A 17,192-nucleotide genomic window follows, 5' to 3' on the forward strand; every position below is an offset into this window, starting at 1 on the left:
TTGTTGGGTTTGCTTTTCCTCTTGGAGTGAGTTTCACAAAAATATTGATTTAGAAATTTAGTCTTGGATCAATGATATAACCAGTCACTGTTAAGTCTGTGAAATGGTTCTGTCTATACCAGTGAATTCACTTTCATTTGATTTGACCAAGTTTTTTAAAATTTATTTATTTTCCCTTTTGTTGTCCTTGTTGGTTTATCGTTGTTGTGGTTATTACTATTGTTAATTGATGTCGTTGTAGTTGAATAGGACAGAGAGCAATCAAGAGAGGAGGGGAAGACAGAGAGGGGGAGAGAAAGATAGACACCTGTAGACCTGCTTCACTGCTTCTGAGGTGACCCCCCTGCAGGTGGGGAGCCAGGGGCTTGAACCAGTATCCTTACGCTGGTCCTTGAGCTTCAAGCCATGTACGCTTAACCTTCTGCACTACCACTCAACCCCCACCATTATGTGCTTTTAGTGAAGCTGACCAATGCTGAGGCCAGACTACAAACTCATCACTGAAGTGTCTCATAATCAAGTACAAGGTGACAATGAATAAAATTCCCAATATCAACTGTTAGTAGTAAGGTCACTTAAAACAAAGCTCCTGTAAGATTATGAAATCAGTATTTCCTGGCTGCAGAAATCTGGTCAGTGCAACTTGATTGGTTGCCATTCTTTGATATGACCTTTCATATTTGTCAGAAGACATCCATCCTACAAAATTGCTGAATGGTGCCATGGCTAAAGACTGTGCTTCAGCCATTATCCATGATCTGAGTTGAAATTTTTCAAGACAAAAAGACCTGAAAAAAATGTTTTGGATGCCCTGCCTATGTGTATTTTTTATAATTTATTTTATTTATTTTTTATGTTTATTTATTTTCCCTTTTATTGCCCTTGTTCTTTATTGTTGTAGTTATTATTGCTGTTGTTGTCGTTGTTGGATAGGACAGAGAGAAATGGAGAGAGATGGGGAAGACAGAGAGGGGGAGAGAAAGATAAGACACCTGCAGACCTGCTTCGATGCTTGTGAAGTGACTCCCCTGCAGGTGGGGAGCCGGAGGCTCAAACCAGGACCCTTAAACCGCACTTTGCACCACGTGCACTTAACCTGCTGCGCTACTGCCCGACTCCCCTTAGTTTATTATTTTAACTTTATTTTATTTGATAAGACAGAGAAACTTAGGAGGAAGAGGAAGACAGAGAGGGAGAGAGACAGAGAGGCACCTAAAGACCTCCTTCACGGTTTGTGAAGCTTTCCCCTGCCAGTGGGGCCTGGGGGTTGAACCCAGGTCTTTGCACACTGTAATGCGTACACTTGAGTAGATGTGCCACTGCCTGGGCTCCTTTGTTTTTATTTTTATTTTTCATTATCTTTATTTATTTAATGGATGGAGACAGCCAGAAATGAAGAAGGTAGAGGGAGATATAGAGTAAGAGAGACACCTTCAGCACTGCTTCACCACTTGCAAAGCTTCTCCCTGCAGGTGGGGACTAGGGGCTCAAACCAGGTCCTTGTGTATTGTAACATGTGCACTCAACCACCTGTCCCTGTCCCTTTTATTATTTTTTTATTATTTTTTAACTTTATGCATTCTTTTTTTCTCTGCCTCCAGGGTTATTGGTGGGGCTCGGTGCCTGCACTACTAATCCATTGCTCCTGGAAGCCATTTTCCCATTTTGTTTCTCTTGTTATTGTCTTTGTTGTTGTTGTTATTGCTGTTGTTGTTGGATAGGACAGAGAGAAATGGAGAAAGGAGGGGAGGCAGAGTGGGAGAGAAAGATAAACACCTGCAGACCTGCTTCACTGCTTGTGAAGCGACCCCCCTGCATGTGGGGAGCCGGGGTCTTGAACCGGGATCCTTGAGCTGGTCCTTGTGCTTCACACCGTGTGCACTTAAACTGCTGTACTACTGCCTGGCCCCCTGCATTCATTCTTTTTTATCATAAAAGAAGACTTGACTTGGACTTAGGAGTGCTTCCCAACCTCTACCCCCCACCCCCTACCCCCACCTTTTTTTTTTTTGGCAGAGTTAGGGTCATATGTATGTATGATTTTACTGCTTGGGGACTGTTTTATTATTTTTTTTTATTCAGAGAGGCAGCGAGAAAGAGAGAAAAAGGGAGAGACACAACATTGAAGCTTCCTCCAGTGCCAGAACACCTCCTATGTGGTGCCAGGGCTAAAATCTGGGTCATAGTGTGGCAAGGTATAAGCCCTGCCTGGTGAGCAATCTCTCAGGCTTAGAGGTCCCTGGAATTTTAACTGAAGTTCTCGGATCATTTGTATTGCAGGTCTAATGTGGCACTGTCATGTACTAGTGTATGCAGATCTTTCTGCTTGGGGATCTTATAATAACCAGATCATTAGAACAATATCTATTAGAAATATCCGATTTTGGATTATTTCTCTAAAGCTTTGGCAACTTCAAACTGAAATAAAACCCAGATGATTCTTTCCTGACATTGGAAACATTGCAGTGTAATCAATTGATCTTTTTGTTCCCAATGTTACAGTGGAGAAAGTCTGGAAGAAAGAAACTGTGGCTAATTGTATTAATTAAGCAGAAAGGATTTTTTTATGCACACCAGATACTCCAGGGCCATTGCTGGAGCTTTTGTTAATCTTTGTCACTGCAGTAGTCACAGTGGAAAAATGAGGGAGAAAATGGCAAGAAAGACTGGAGATGAAAACAGTGTTGCCAACATTTAAATTTAAAAAATTCCTTTCTTGTTTTCTTTATTCTTGCTAACTTATACAATATCTTCTTATGCTGAAAAATCAAGAAAACAAACAAATGCCTACCGCTTTGTGTTGAGAAGAATGTTAAATTGTGTGTACATGGAAATAAAAGTGAAGGGTGAGGTAAAAGTGACTATATTTTGGTGAGAAAATGATGACAAGTTCTTTCTGGCAGAGGGAATAAGAATATCTACCGGGGGCTGGGTGGTAGTACAGCGGGTTAAGTGTACATGGTGCAAAGCACAAGGACCAGCACAAGGATCCCGGTTCAAGCCCCCAGCTCCCCACCTGCAGGGGGGTCGCTTCGCAAGCGGTTAAGCAGTTCTGCAGGTGTCTATCTTTCTCTCCCCATCTCTGTCTCCCCTCCTCTTTCCATTTCTCTCAGTCATATCCAGCAGCAACAACAGCTATAACAACAATAACAACCACAACAAAATGCCTCCAGAAGCAGTGGATTTGTAGTGCTGGCACTGAGCCCCAGTGATAATCCTGGAGGCAAAAAAAAAAAAATCAAAAAAGAATATATCTTTCCTTCTGTGTACACATATGTTTTTAGCAGCACAATTTGTAATAGCCAAAACCTGGAAGCAACCCAGGTGTCCACAACAGCAAGTTGTGGTACATATACACAATTGAATACAACTCAGCTATTTAAAATGGTGACTTCACCATTTTCAGCTGATCTTGGATGGACCTTGAAAAACTCATGTTAAGTGAAATAAGTCAGAAACAGAAGGATGAATATGGGATGATCTCACTCTCAGGCAGAAGCTGAAAAACAAGATCAGAAGAGAAAATACAAGGAATTGGCGTATTGCACCAAAGTAAAAGACTCTGGGGTAGGTGGTGGTGGTGTGTGTGGAGGGGAGAATACAGGTCCAAAAAAGATGACAGAGGACCTAGTGGGGGTTGTATTGTTATATGGAAAACTGGGAAATGTTATGCAAGTACAAACTGTTGTATTTACTGTCGAATGTAAAACATTAATTCCTCAATAAAGAAATTAAAATAAAAGACTATATCTTTCCTTTGGATCAAAGAGTAGCCAGTGTAGATATGAGAGCGCATGACCTTTGGGAACCATTCAGAAGGATGCTCATGATTGTGTTCTCTGTATGTCGGTAGTCTGAGGGAAAGACTACAACCCCCAAGACATTTTCTGATTAAACCATTCCTACATTCTCTTTAAAAAAAAGAAAATCCACCAAACTCCACTCTTTTTCTTTCTTAAGTGCTTCCAAAAACTTAGTTTAGTCATGAGAAAATAGTTTTTCCTGTAACATTATCAACTTTTCCACGCCTACAAAACATAGGGTTTTTGTTTGTTTGTTTGTTTGTCATCATAGGACTTCACCTCTTTGGGTTGACTTTTTTAGGTAGAAAGAGAAAAAAGAGAGACTACAGCAACAAACCTTCCTATAGTGTGAGGGAGACCGGACTTGAACCTGGGTCATGTACATGGCAAATCAGGCACCTTCCTAGTGGAGCTATCTTGTCACCTCCCCACTCCACAAAAAAAAAAAAAAAAAAAAAGTTTTGTTACTACAAACCTAATTAGTAACTCATCTCTGTCTTACTCATTCACATCATACCTATATCCAAAGAGCCCCGCCCCACTAGGGGAAGAGAGAGGCAGGCTGGGAGTATGGATCAACCTATCAACATCCATGTTCAGCAGGGAAGCAATTAGAGAAGCCAGACCTTCCACCTTCTGCATCCCAATAATGACCCTGGGTCCATACTCCCAGAAGAATGAAGAATAGGAAAGCTATCAGGGGAGTTGGTGGAATACGGAGTTCTGGTGGTGGGAACTGTGTGGAGTTGTCCTATGGTTTTGTCAGTGTTTTCTTTCTATAAATAAAAAATTAAAAAAAGAATATTATTCAACTAGCCTGGAAAAATTATTCTGTTTATTTATTTATTTATTTTCTCTTTTGTTGCCCTTGTTGTTTTTTTATTGTTGTTGTAGTTATTACTGTTGTTGTTATCAATGTCGTCATTGTTAGATAGGACAGAGAGAAATGGAGAGAGGAGGGGAAGACAGAGAGGGGGAGAGAAAGAAAGACACCTGCAGACCTGCTTCACCGCCTGTGAAGTGACGCCCCTGCAGGTGGGGAGCCGGGGCTCGAACCGGGATCCTTGCACCGGCCCTTGCAGAAAAATTATTCTAGTCATAAAAAGATTAGAATCTTGGAAATGTACAACTACTTTTTTTTTTACCTCTATAAAGCACATTATTTTTTTAAGTTCCACTAATATTATTCAATATTCTAACTAAAAAAATTTCAACTCACGTCATAATCTTTCAACAATAAAACTTGCAGGACACACAAGACCTCTAGATTTAATTATATTATAATAATCTACCAATGTAGATTTATCTTAAAAAAAATGGGTGGGCAGGGGGTAGATAGCATAATGGTTATACAAACAAACTCTCAAGCCTGAGGATCCAAAGTCCTAAGTTCAATCCCCCGCACCACCATAAGACAGAGCTGAACAGTGCTCTGGTAACAAAACAAAACAAAAAAGAAGAAAATTTTTTAAATGGGCTAAAATGTGGCAAGTGGTAAATTTATGAAAACCCAAGTGTGCAGTGTGAGTAGCTGTGTGAGAAATGCAAGCATGAATACACCAAAATTGCTCCTGCTGGAAAACTTGACTTGGATGATTTTACTCTCTAATGGATCTGAAGTACCTAGCTAGGTATCCATGGTTTTAGCACATGTACGTAAGAGGCATCTTTAAGCTTGTAACATGTTACTGAGAGCAGATGTGTGCTACTGAAGGACCTTCCCTCCCACAAATGACTAGAAAAAAAATATTCCAGAGTTGGAGCACAGTCTAAGTGATTTCTAAGACTCTGATCATTTGTTTACCTAAGTTCAGGTCTGTCTACCTCACTGCCTGAGAATTTGTTCTATTTGAACAAGAGTGATCATCTGGCTTCCTCAGTGGTCCTGGGAAACAGGAACATAGCCCATAGATCTACCAGCCTCTGACTGCCTGGTAAATGTTTACTTATAAATTAGTGTGTGGGATAATTTATTAAGGCAATAAGCACAGATTATATTTAGTGGCTTATATATCATGTATTATGAACACAGTATTTTATGTTTAGTTGAAGTAAATGCACATGGTTTTTAATGTGATACCCAAATGTAACTCTGAAGTTGTAAATTCTGAAGGGTGTTAAAACCAAGTCAGGTCATGTATTAATTATAGTTCATCAGCACTTAAATTGAGGGTTTCAGACAGGTTTTATGAATGGCAAAGTAAACATACAGTTTTCATATACAAGTTATCAGGATTTGTTTGTTTTCAGTTTTCTCCCCGTTCCCACCATAAACTGACTCATTTTGTTATTGGAAGATATTGTTTCTCTCCTGACAAGCATCACAACTTCAAAACGTTGGCTTCTGGAGCTGAGGTGAGTAATCTGTCAGCAGAGACACCATGACAGCCTAGAATGTCACAACAAAGAAAGAGAAAAGTTAGAAATGGACAAATGCTAGTTAGGATCTGATTTAGGGGCCAAGGGAAGAGTAACTCGATTGTAACTTTGAAGGACTATGGTTAAAATGTGTTCTCTCAAAAATATAAGGGACAATTCCTAAATTAATATTTATTTTTACTTGGATGACAGAAGGTGAGGGGGATCAAGTGGACCCAAATATATGCAAAAACTTTCGAGGACTAGGAGGTGAGAGATAGGAAATGCGAGCCCCAGTGATAACCCTGGAAGGAGGGAGGGAGGGAGGGAGAGGGGGGGGAGGTGAGTTACACATGGTATTCATGATGAGATTTTCCAGTCATAAGTGAAACCCAGTTATTAGCTGGTTTTAGAGAAATATAGTCACTCCCACTGTGGTCCAGTCCCTTGCATCCTGGAGAAGTCAAGGATTAATCATATGGAGAGTAACAATAGCAAACCATTTGTGCTAATGAATAATGTCTGCTATCTGGACCTGAGTTCTTGCGAAAGGATATTATCCTACTGCCAAGCATTGTACTAGATGCTGCAGTGAACAAGAGAGAAATGCCCTTGCATTGTGTCATTGAATGCAACTTTATATATAAATCAAGAAACCAGTTTTTGTATTTTACTTTATTTTAAAAAATTATTTATAAAATGGAAATACTGACAAGACCATAGGATAAGAGGGTTTTTATTTTATTTTTTATTATCTTCATTTATTCATTGGATAGAGACAGCCAGAAATCAAGAGGGAAGGGGGAGAAAGGGAGAGAGGAAGAAAGACACCTGCAGCCCTGCTTCACTCGCAAAGCTATCCCTCTGCAGGTGGGGACTGGGGGCTCAAACCTGTGTCCTTGAGTATTGTAACATGTGCGCTCAGCCAGGTGTGCCACCACCTGGCCACAAGAAATTAGTCTTTGAAAGGAAGCCTAGTAATGAACTAAGCCCAGACCTAGATTTCTCTAATTCTACTCTTTTGGCCTCCATTTCTCTCATCTTTGTGGTGCTCCCATGTGGTGGCTGGAGGCTCAAACCCAGTTCATGGACTGAACTCTGAAGAGGTAGCTTTACTAGTAGACTTTCAGGTCCTTACTCATTCCTATCTACCACACTGTACACATGTGCCTCACCTACAACAGAAGTGCCGGTCTGGTATTTCAAAGATGCTAATTAAATGTATTTATTGAACAGTTACTATGCTCTGGACCCTGTGCCAAGTGCTTTTATGTACATCATACCTTTCAGTATTCTTTTCTGGCTTTGGAGGTGATGAGAGTTATGAAATACCGGTGAGCAAACTGACGCATAGGTATTTTCATATGAGTAAACTATGTGTGGAGAGGTTTGTTTTCCTAGGTGTGGAAAAGTTATTGACTTGCTCAAAATCATTCCAATAATCAGATTTTGAACCTAATTTTCAAAACACATGTTCTAGAGGGGACACCCTATGTTGTCTTCAGACTACAAACATGTATTACGGACCTATATCTGGAATCTGCCAGGCACCATTCTAGGTATCATGAAGATCACTATAGTAAGTCCTCACTTAACATCAGAGATGGGTTCTTGGAAACTGCCTCTTTAGCTAAAAATCTAATAAGGAAACCAAATCCTTGAATAACATTACTTTATTCAACATCAGCCAAAGATTTTTATTTTCCCAGATACCAGGGCTTTGGAGTAGTTTTTTTTTCAGGGTGCCTTTAAGTCACTTTAACTCCACAGTAAAATTTGTAGGCAAAGGAAGAACCCCACTTGACTTTGCCTGCATCCTGAAGCCTCATTAGGGTGATCTGGGACGTTTACCTGGATAATGCACCTGCTTTGTCACTCACACAACCCACGTTTGAGCCTAGCCCCCACTGCACTGAAGGAAGCTTTGGTGCTGTGCCATCTTCTCCTTTTCTTTTTCTTTCTCTCTCTCTCTCTCTCTCTCTCTCTCTCTCTCTCTCTATCTCTATCTATATCTCTGTCTCTGTCTCTGTATCTCTCTCTCCTTTTACCTGTAAACTGTCAGTTGAAAATAGTGAAGTTCTGCTGTTGATAAAATAAAGCCTCACTAGTTACTGAAAACACACAAAAGCAAGCATTGTGGAAAGGAAAGAATGCTTCCCCCACAAATGTTATGTATGTACAAACTGTTGTATTTACTGTAGAATGTAAAACATTAATTCCCCAATAAAGAAATTTTAAAAATAGACTGACAAAGATTTAAAAAAAAGAATGTTCCCCCCACCCCCAACAAAGGGCTCTAAAAACCTGTACACTGTACACTGTAAAGAATGTTGTGATTACTTGAACAGCACCGCTGGAAATCACCCAGCACAGAAGCCTTAAAAAAACTGTTCAGAATGTTGAAAGAGTACATGTTTGCAATTTAAAATGTTATAGTCTTTCTTTTGAAAGTTATAAAATTTTATTGACTTATGTTAATAAAATCTTAAGTAACAGTCTAGATTGCCCGCAGTCATAATTTTTCTCAAAGTAACTTATAAATTAAATATAGGCAGATAATAATCCAAAGCAAGTGGGTTTTTTTCCATCTGTGTGTGTGTGTGTGTGTGTGTGTGTGTGTAAGTAACCAGGGCCTTGCCTGTGCATGATTTCACCACTTTGGTCTAGTTTTCATTCATAGAGAGAGGCAGAAGGAAAGACACCAAGAGGCGGAGAAACACCATAGCACTAGAGTGTCCTCTGTTGCCATAGCAACTCCTAGACAGTCTCAGGGCTGGAAAAGGGGTCATACACATGGCAATGCAGGCCTGCTACCCAGTGAACTATTTCTCAGACCCCCTTTTCTTCATTAATTATTTTATTTCTGAGTTTTCCCCAGATCATTTTATTGGAGGAAATAATGGTTTACAGGACAATTATTGGACACAGAGGTACAGTTAAAAGCGTTACAGTCTTAGGGGGCTGGGAGATGGCATACTTGGTTTAGCACACGTGTTACAATACACAAGGATCCAGTTTTGAGGCCCCAGTCCCCACTTGCAGGGAAAAGCTTTGTGAGTGGTGAAGCAGTGTTACAGGTGTCTCTCTTTCTCTCTCCCTCTCTATCACCCTCTCTATCTACCACTCTATCACTTCCCTCTTGATTTCTGGCTGTCTCTATCTAATAAATAAAGATAATTTTTTTAAAAAGTGGTACAGTCTTAAGCCCTTCATCCTGTTTATTTTTATACTGTGCATCGGTCATTACAGGCAACTCAGCATTTGGAGCTGGTTTGCGTCTTTCCTTCTCTCCTGATTTGCAATGTGTCTGTAAGTCTGGGAATCATTCTGTAGTAGTAGTGCTGCCCAGTAGAATTTTCTACAATGATGGGGGATGTTCTATGTCTGTGTTTTCAGATACAGACATGTAGCCACCAGTCACATATGACTACTGAACACTTAAGACATGGTCAGTGGAAGTGAATCTTAAATTGTATTATATTTTGATTCAATTAGGTCTACATTTACATAGGTACCTGAGTCTGTTGGTTGCTGTATTGGACAGGGAAGCTCTAAAGGCGGGGGGGGGGGGAGTCTTAGACTATTATAGAAAAATCTAACACACAGTGCTAAGCTTAACTATCACCTCAAGTAAGCTAAGCATACTTTCTTTACCCATAAAGTAGGAATTTAGACTAGACTGCTCTAAGACCTTGTACTATTTGAACCTGCTGTGTGTCTATGAATGGTACAGACTGTGTGGGAACTACACAATATTCCTTTAAAAAAAAAATCTTCCCCCACCAAATTTTTTCCCAACGTCTGGCCGAGAGTCCAGCACAGAATATGGTTACTGAAACGAACTAAATTCATTGGGGCCTCCAAATCATCTGTCACAGAAACAGAAAGAGCAGCATGAGGCACCACTAGGCAGTTAATTCCACTCCTTTCCGAAAGCACTGGCAAGCTTAGCACTTTCTGAACGTAGGAACATAAGACCCGAAGGAGACTGTTGATGAGATTGGGGGCCTAAGACTAAAAATGCCTTGTCATCTATACAGCTTGATCAGCTTACTTTATGAGTAGACCTAGACCTCAAGAGGTAAAACGCCCAAAAGGACACAGCTCATGAATATTAAAAATAGCTAAAGGATTCAAGTCTCACCATTCCCAGTTTGTTATTCCCCGTTTTAGATTCTTTACCTTCTTGTCAACATGGCTTTTTTTTTTCTTTTCCTTTTTTTTAACAGTGTATTGATTGATTGATTGATTGATTGATTGAGAGGGAGAGAGACGACACCTGCAGCCCTACTTCACTGCTCATGAAGCTTTCCCCCTGTAGGTGGGGACTAAGGACTTGAAGCTAGGTCTTTGCACATGGAACATGCACAGTTAACCAGACGCACCACCACCCAGTGCTTGCTTTTTTCCCTTTAAAATATACTTCCAGTGGTTAACTGGAGCACTGTCTGAGAGAGGGGGATGGAGCCATGGGTGGATGGAAATGGGTGTGCAGAAAATTTCAAGGGATCTGTATGTAACCTTGTAAACATGGCGTTAGTTTCCTGATGTAGCAAGCTACATGGTATAGTAAATAATTTTTTATCCTGTTATTAGATATGACGAATTTAGGCCAGTTATACAGTTTTCCATTACAAAGTGAGTGGGGGCTAGGTGGTGGCGCACCCAGTTAAGTGCACACATAACACCATGAGCAAGGACCTGGGTTCGAGCTCCTGCTTCATGAGTGGTAAAACAGGTCTGCAGGAGTCTATTTTTCTCTCTCCCCTCTCAATTTCTCTCTGTCCTGTCAAATAAAAATAGAAATAAAAAAAGGAAAAAAATGGACACCGGGAGTGGTGGATTCGTAGTGCTGACACCAAGCCTAGCCATAATCCTGGTGGAAAAAAGAAAAAGTGAGTCATGATGGCTCCCAATGAGTCATAGAAGGGCTTGAATCTCTGCTGCCACTGTAGCAGATTACCAATGAATATAATGATGGTAATGGTGATTGTAATAGTGCAGTGTGTTAGGTACTGTGTTCAAAATGCTTTATGTGTATTATTGTAGTGCTTCCAATAACCCTACCCCCATTTATAGAGTAGAGAAATAATTAGCAGGGGGACCTAGTAGAGCATGCTCAACTAGTAGAGTGCACGAGAGTGCTTTCTGGAAGGAAGGTTCATGGGCAGTAGAGCCATGCTGTGATGTCTCTCTGTTTCTCCTTTTCTATCTCTCTGTATCTTACCCTCTAGCTAAAAATAATGGTCACTGGGAGCTGTGGAGTTAGGCAGGCACCAAGTCCCAGAGATAACCCTAGGGACAAAATTATCACTATGAGCAGGTAGTCAGTCCCCCAACCACAGCTTGTTTTTCTCTACTCTGATATTGAAAGCTGAAAACTACATGTCCTAGACGACCTTGAAGCTGGAGTATAGGCACAGCACTGAGTTGAAATTCTTGGATCCATAAATAAACATGAAATGGAAACTGTTCTCTAGGAGATTGGATCTCCTGGCCTACACACAAGTGTAAGTATCTGGAGCAGTTATGACAGAGTATCTGGCATTTAGTTTCCAGGACTTTTTTTTTTTTTTTTTTGCCTCCAGGGTTATCGCTGGGGCTCAAAGCCTACATTACGAATCCATTGCTCCTAGCAGCTATCTTTTCTTTTCCTCATTGTTGCTCTTGTTGTTGTTGGATAAGACAGAGAAAATTTTAGAAAGGAAGGGAAAACAGAGAGGGGGAGAGAAAGATAGACAACTGCAGACCTGCTTCTCCTCTCCCCCGCAGGTGGGGAGCTGGAGGCGGGCTCAAACCAGGATCTTTGTGCATTCCTTGAGCTTTGCACTATGTGTGCTTAACCCAGAGTACTACCACACGGTCCCCTAGTTTTCAGGATTTTAAGTACTAAGCTTTGGGTGGATATGACGGATACAAAGGAATCACAGTGTTGCTGGGCAGTTTCCCTGTGTTGTCCCTGAGTGTGTTGAGTTACTGTACTCCATTCCCAGATATCCAGGATGTTGCCTAATGTATTTTAATTCTTTTCCATTTCTTTTTAAAATTTTTTTCTTATATTTATTTATTTATTTATTACCTTTGTTGTTTCTTATCATTGTAGTTATTGTTAATGTTATTAATGTCTTTGTTGTTAGGACAGAGAGAAATGGAGAGAGATGGGGAAGACAGTGAGAGGGAGAGAAAGACATCTGCAGGCTTACTTCACCGCTTGTGAGGCGACTCCCCTGCAGGTGGGGAGCCAGGGGCTCGAACCGGGATCCTTAGGCCGGTCCATGTGTTTTGCACCAAGTGCGCTTAACCTGCTGCGCTACCACCCGACTCCCTCTTTTCCATTTCTTTATGTAACATGGATTCTAATGTTTTCCAGTAAGATCCTGGTTACTATAGTAATTGAAATTACTGTCAGTTGGGGGGGGGGGCAAAATTATGACAAATAGGTGTTTTTTTTTTTAAGAGAAGATTATTTGGGACATTGTCAAGTAGAGAAATGAGATATTTCCTAGAATAGTAACAATGGAGTTGATACCCATGGTTTTATTTGAAGAAATCAGTACTCCTTTAGATTAGTTGTGCTACAATTCTGGAAATGTTTTATACCTAAAAACAAATGTGTGTGGCCAAAGACAAGTAGAGAATTAAAGCAGTTATCTAGTTAAGTCATGAAGAGATAAGAGGGAGGAGGAAGGAAATAAAATGTCTGTGAACGCTGATTTGTGCCAAGCACTGAATTAGGGGATTCTATAAACATTAGCAAGGAAATAGTACAATAAAAATTATATGGCTTATAATATTTGGCAGGCAATAGTGACTGGTTATTCAGGCTGATCGAGAGCAGTAAGAATTCTGATTAAAGTAGATATACTTGGAAGGGCATCCGTTTTACTCCATCAAAAAACACTATAAATGCTAATAAGCAATAAAAGTCTATTATGAACATTCTAGGGGAAAATAGATGTGATAAGAACAAATGATATGGGTAGATAATCTTGGTTGCTTTATTTACTAAAAGGCATGAGTGACCATGTTAGGATAGCATGGGACTCCTCCTCATCCTCTATTCCCCACTTCTGGCTTACCATGATTGTCCACTTCCTATTTTCAGCTTCAGGGAATACTAGTGATCGTGGAGAATAAAAGACCTCATCATCCACTTCTTCTGGCTTTCTGGGCAGGCAATGTAAAAATGTCCAGTCAGGAGCAGCAGCTTTAGCAGTCTAAAAAGGGCATAATTCCAAAAAGTTGAAAGAGATGTGGATAAGACTGTTTTGACATATATATATATATATATATATATATATATATATATATATATATATATATATATATGACTATTATACTTGCCTTCTCCAATATTTAAAAACAACTATGGTCTGGGGAGGGGGGTCAGAGATCAGTGCAAGAGACAAAAGGGCAGAGTAAGCATTTAAGCTCAAAGTATTTGGGAAATGTCCTTTCAATTCATGGAACTTTAGTTTTCATTTGGGAGATCCTCACCTCAAATTAAATCACTAACTTGATGTGTGTGTGTGTGTGTGTGTGTGTGTGTGTGTGTGTGCGTGTGCGTGTGTGGTATTATGTCTGGTAAGGATAGTGTCCTTTTCAGTAAATAACTTTACTAGTATAATATGTGGCCAGCAGCAAAAAGCACTAAATTTACCTCAATATATTTTTTAAATTGCTTTTATGTAATTGTGTTATGTTCTGAGCTTGTCTTCAAATTATGGGCTTTTGCACTTAAGGCATATTTCATCACTGGTTAAACGATTTTTGAAAAAGAACACAAAGATAGGATTGTATTAAACAGGATTATGGACATTATGCAGTAGTTACTTCATGCTTAAAGCAAATGTGCTAACAGTTTGAATTCTCCCCCCAACAGTTAATTCCTGAAAGTTACATTTTTTCATCAGTCCCTATTGTTCGGTTACACATTTAAAACTACCTCAAAATGACAGCCTTTGTGTTAACATTTTGCTTTACCTCCCATCCTAGTTCAAGGTTCAGAACTTTGTTTCTGAAATGGTGGCAAATTAACATTTGAGTCAGTCATACATTAATGAAATGACTGTTCTTCACGCCTCCAGCCTCAGCATCAGAAAAACCCCTATGGCTGGTCAAAATAAGAGGTAAACTCCAGGGGATTTCAAGGCTTTTAAGATGCATTCATTCTGTGTGTGTGTGTGTGTGTGTGTGTGAGAGAGAGAGAGAGAGAGAGAGAGAGAGAGAGAGAGAGAGAGGAAGCAAGACTAGAGTGTGGCTGCAATATTTTTGTGAAAATATTTGCTGAGGGATTATCCCTAATATGTAGCAAAATCCTAAAATCAATAACAAAAAAAGTAAAAGATGAAACAGGAAATGGGCATATTAGCCATGCTTGCAACTTACAGATGAAGACATAAAAATGGTCAATAAACCTGAAAAGATGCTTAACTTCATCATTTAGCAGAAAAAATGCATTTTAAGTATGAGATATGAATGATAAATTAAAGTGTAAAAAACAAGAATGGAGGGTAAAAATTATTAATTTAGTGACATCTGCCATATTTTTAAAAGTGTATACACTACTTAGCACAGAATTCCTCCTCATAATCTACTCTCTAATAGTACTAGTAGAAAGAAATGCATCAGTTGGTACCTTCATTGTAATCTGATAACCTTGGAAATCCTGGAGTCGTTTTTTCTTCTCCTCTTCTTGTCCCATGCTTATCCAAGTGTCTGTAATTAATACATTGCCTCCGCGAGCTGCTTCCAGTGGATTGTGTGTCAGCAACAGGCTGGTACCATTCTAGCATACACAAGCACCCAGTTAGCCAACTTCATAGGGCAGGGAAAGACTCTTAGGACTTTATACATAAGGACCATACCTCCTTGGCATATTGCTCCGCCAACTTGGCTACACTAGGATCCGGCTCATAACCCTGAGAAGGAAAGAATTTAGTGTCATTTAGATCAATTTGTCTGTATTATTTTTGTATGTATTATTTTTCTTTAAACTATATCCCCAGGGGCCGGGTGGTGGCGCACCTGGTTGAGTGCACATGTTACAGTGCGCAAGGACCCAGGTTTGAGCCCCTGGCCCCCACCTGCAGGGGGAAAGCTTCACAAGTGGTGAAGCAGTGCTGCAGGTGTCTCTCTGTCTCTCTCCCTCTCTATCACCCCCTTCCCTCTCAATTTCTGGCTATCTCTAACTAACTAAATAAATAAATAACTATATCTCCACTCTTCTTTTTGCTTATTGTTGCCCATTCTTGGTTAGGTGAATACATTCTTTTTCACATCTAGAACTCCAAACCTTGTTCATACATTTTTTAAATTAAAAAGGTAACAAACTGCCCCATTTTTCTTTAATTTTTGGCCTCTATAGTCATAGAGAAGGGGGGGTGCATTTTAGCTCTCCTGAACAGTGTCTCTTATTCTTCTAATAGCTTAGGAGGATTAGATGCATAATCCTCCAACCTCGTGGGTTTTGGTTCAGCATCTTTCCACAAGCTGTTTTTAATGCTTCGTTGTCTGAAATATTGTCCCCACTCATTCCATGTGGCTAAAACATTCAGGTCACAGAGGCAAAGGTTCCTCCCCAGAAAAACCTTCCGTGACCACTCCCCCACCCCACCCCAAGCTAAGTACTAATGGCCCACATCCACACTTCTTATTATTTTTAAAAATTGTATTATCTTTATTTATTGACTAGAGACAGCCAGAAATCAAGAGGGTAGGAGAAGAGAGAGAGAGAGAGACCTACAGCACTGTTCACCACTCACAAAGCTTGCCCCCTGTAGGTGGGGACCTGGGGCTTGAACTCAGGTCATTGTGCATTGTACCATGTGGACTCAGCCAGGTGTGTTACCACCCAGACACCCACACATCTTATTCTGTTGCACTTGCCAGCAAATGTTCTGAAATGCAGGGTACTTGCTTTGAGGTGACCTTTACACAGCATGGACATTGTTTCTGCCAAAATAATTTGGTGAAGGCAGGGTCAGAACTCTGGAGAGATGCCTGGAGCACAAATCTAAGGCAGTGTCAACAGACTCCAGTCGGCCCATCGTTTGCACCATGGGTGCCTGGCTTGCTCACCCTACTGACATCTCTATATAAAGGGACCTTATCAGAGTAATTAAGGTCCTCCAAACAGTTCCAGACCTAACAGGTAATCCCTCTGCCTCCACCCTACCTTCCCATCTGTTCTGCACACAACAGCAAGGCTTGTTTCCTCTAAAGCCTTCAATGTTTACGACTTATTTCTTGAGTCAAAGCTGATTAAGAGTACCAAGGCTTCCCACAGACACCTCCTGCTTCTGTCACTTTTAATTCTTCTCAGCATCTAGCTGCAGGAAAGCCAAGCTTATTGTCATCCTTGTACAAATCTTGCCCTTTTCTGCCATCACAGCCTTTTACCCATGAATACCTCTCTCTCTCTGGCCCCTCCTGGTATCTTCATCAGGACATGCCAGACTCTTCTTTTGTCAAAACTCCAGCCCAGCCTCACCTCCAGACCCTCCATACAGGACTCTAGTCAGTTCAGACGCTATCATTGCCCTCACCATCTTCTACCCTTCTCCTTTTCCTGAATTCTTAGCATTAATCATGAGCTGACTTTTACAAATTCTCGAAAGGGCACTATTGTGCCTGCTGTGAACCCAGGCCCCCTCTTTATGAATAACGGATTTATTCCCTTAGCTACTAGGTATCCTTTTAGAAGATGATCACCAGCTGTCAACCCTTTTAGGGCACTATCTCTGCTACAGAAAGTCAACTCACCCATGGTCGCTCACCCTTCCGTGGTGACCTATATTCAATGACTGATTGATAGGAGGCTAGAAAAATCTTACTTCCTCCTTCCAACTCAGGACAACTCTGACTGGCCATCTCAGATCTGAAATACTGCACAGTGCCAGCTGAGGCTGTCCCTGGGCCTGCATGACAGTATGCTGCCCTCCCTCTGCTTTCTCCTGCTTCCCTCCTCTACTTCCATAGGTGTTGATGTCAAGCGCATACCTTAAAAAATACCTTGTACATCTGGTACGC

The 17,192-nt window shown here is 40.6% G+C and overlaps 2 protein-coding genes across 2 annotated transcripts in view; both read right to left on the minus strand.

The window, feature by feature from the left end:
• The window catches only part of TSPAN7 (tetraspanin 7), a 316,558-nt gene that overhangs the window by 127,191 nt on the left and 172,175 nt on the right, over nt 1-17,192 (minus strand). The window lies entirely within an intron of this gene.
• The window catches only part of OTC (ornithine transcarbamylase), a 79,189-nt gene continuing 67,170 nt past the window's right edge, over nt 5,174-17,192 (minus strand). Inside the window, exons 7-10 of the mRNA XM_007523215.3 lie at nt 15,029-15,082; nt 14,800-14,949; nt 13,241-13,378; nt 5,174-6,192 (exon numbers count right to left, since the gene is read on the minus strand). Of these exons, the coding sequence (XP_007523277.1) occupies nt 6,133-6,192; nt 13,241-13,378; nt 14,800-14,949; nt 15,029-15,082 (402 nt within the window). The 3' untranslated portion in view covers nt 5,174-6,132. The remainder of the gene's footprint in view (nt 6,193-13,240; nt 13,379-14,799; nt 14,950-15,028; nt 15,083-17,192) is intronic.

This window comes from Erinaceus europaeus, chromosome X (assembly GCF_950295315.1).
Source record: "Erinaceus europaeus chromosome X, mEriEur2.1, whole genome shotgun sequence".
Lineage (NCBI taxonomy): Eukaryota > Metazoa > Chordata > Mammalia > Eulipotyphla > Erinaceidae > Erinaceus > Erinaceus europaeus.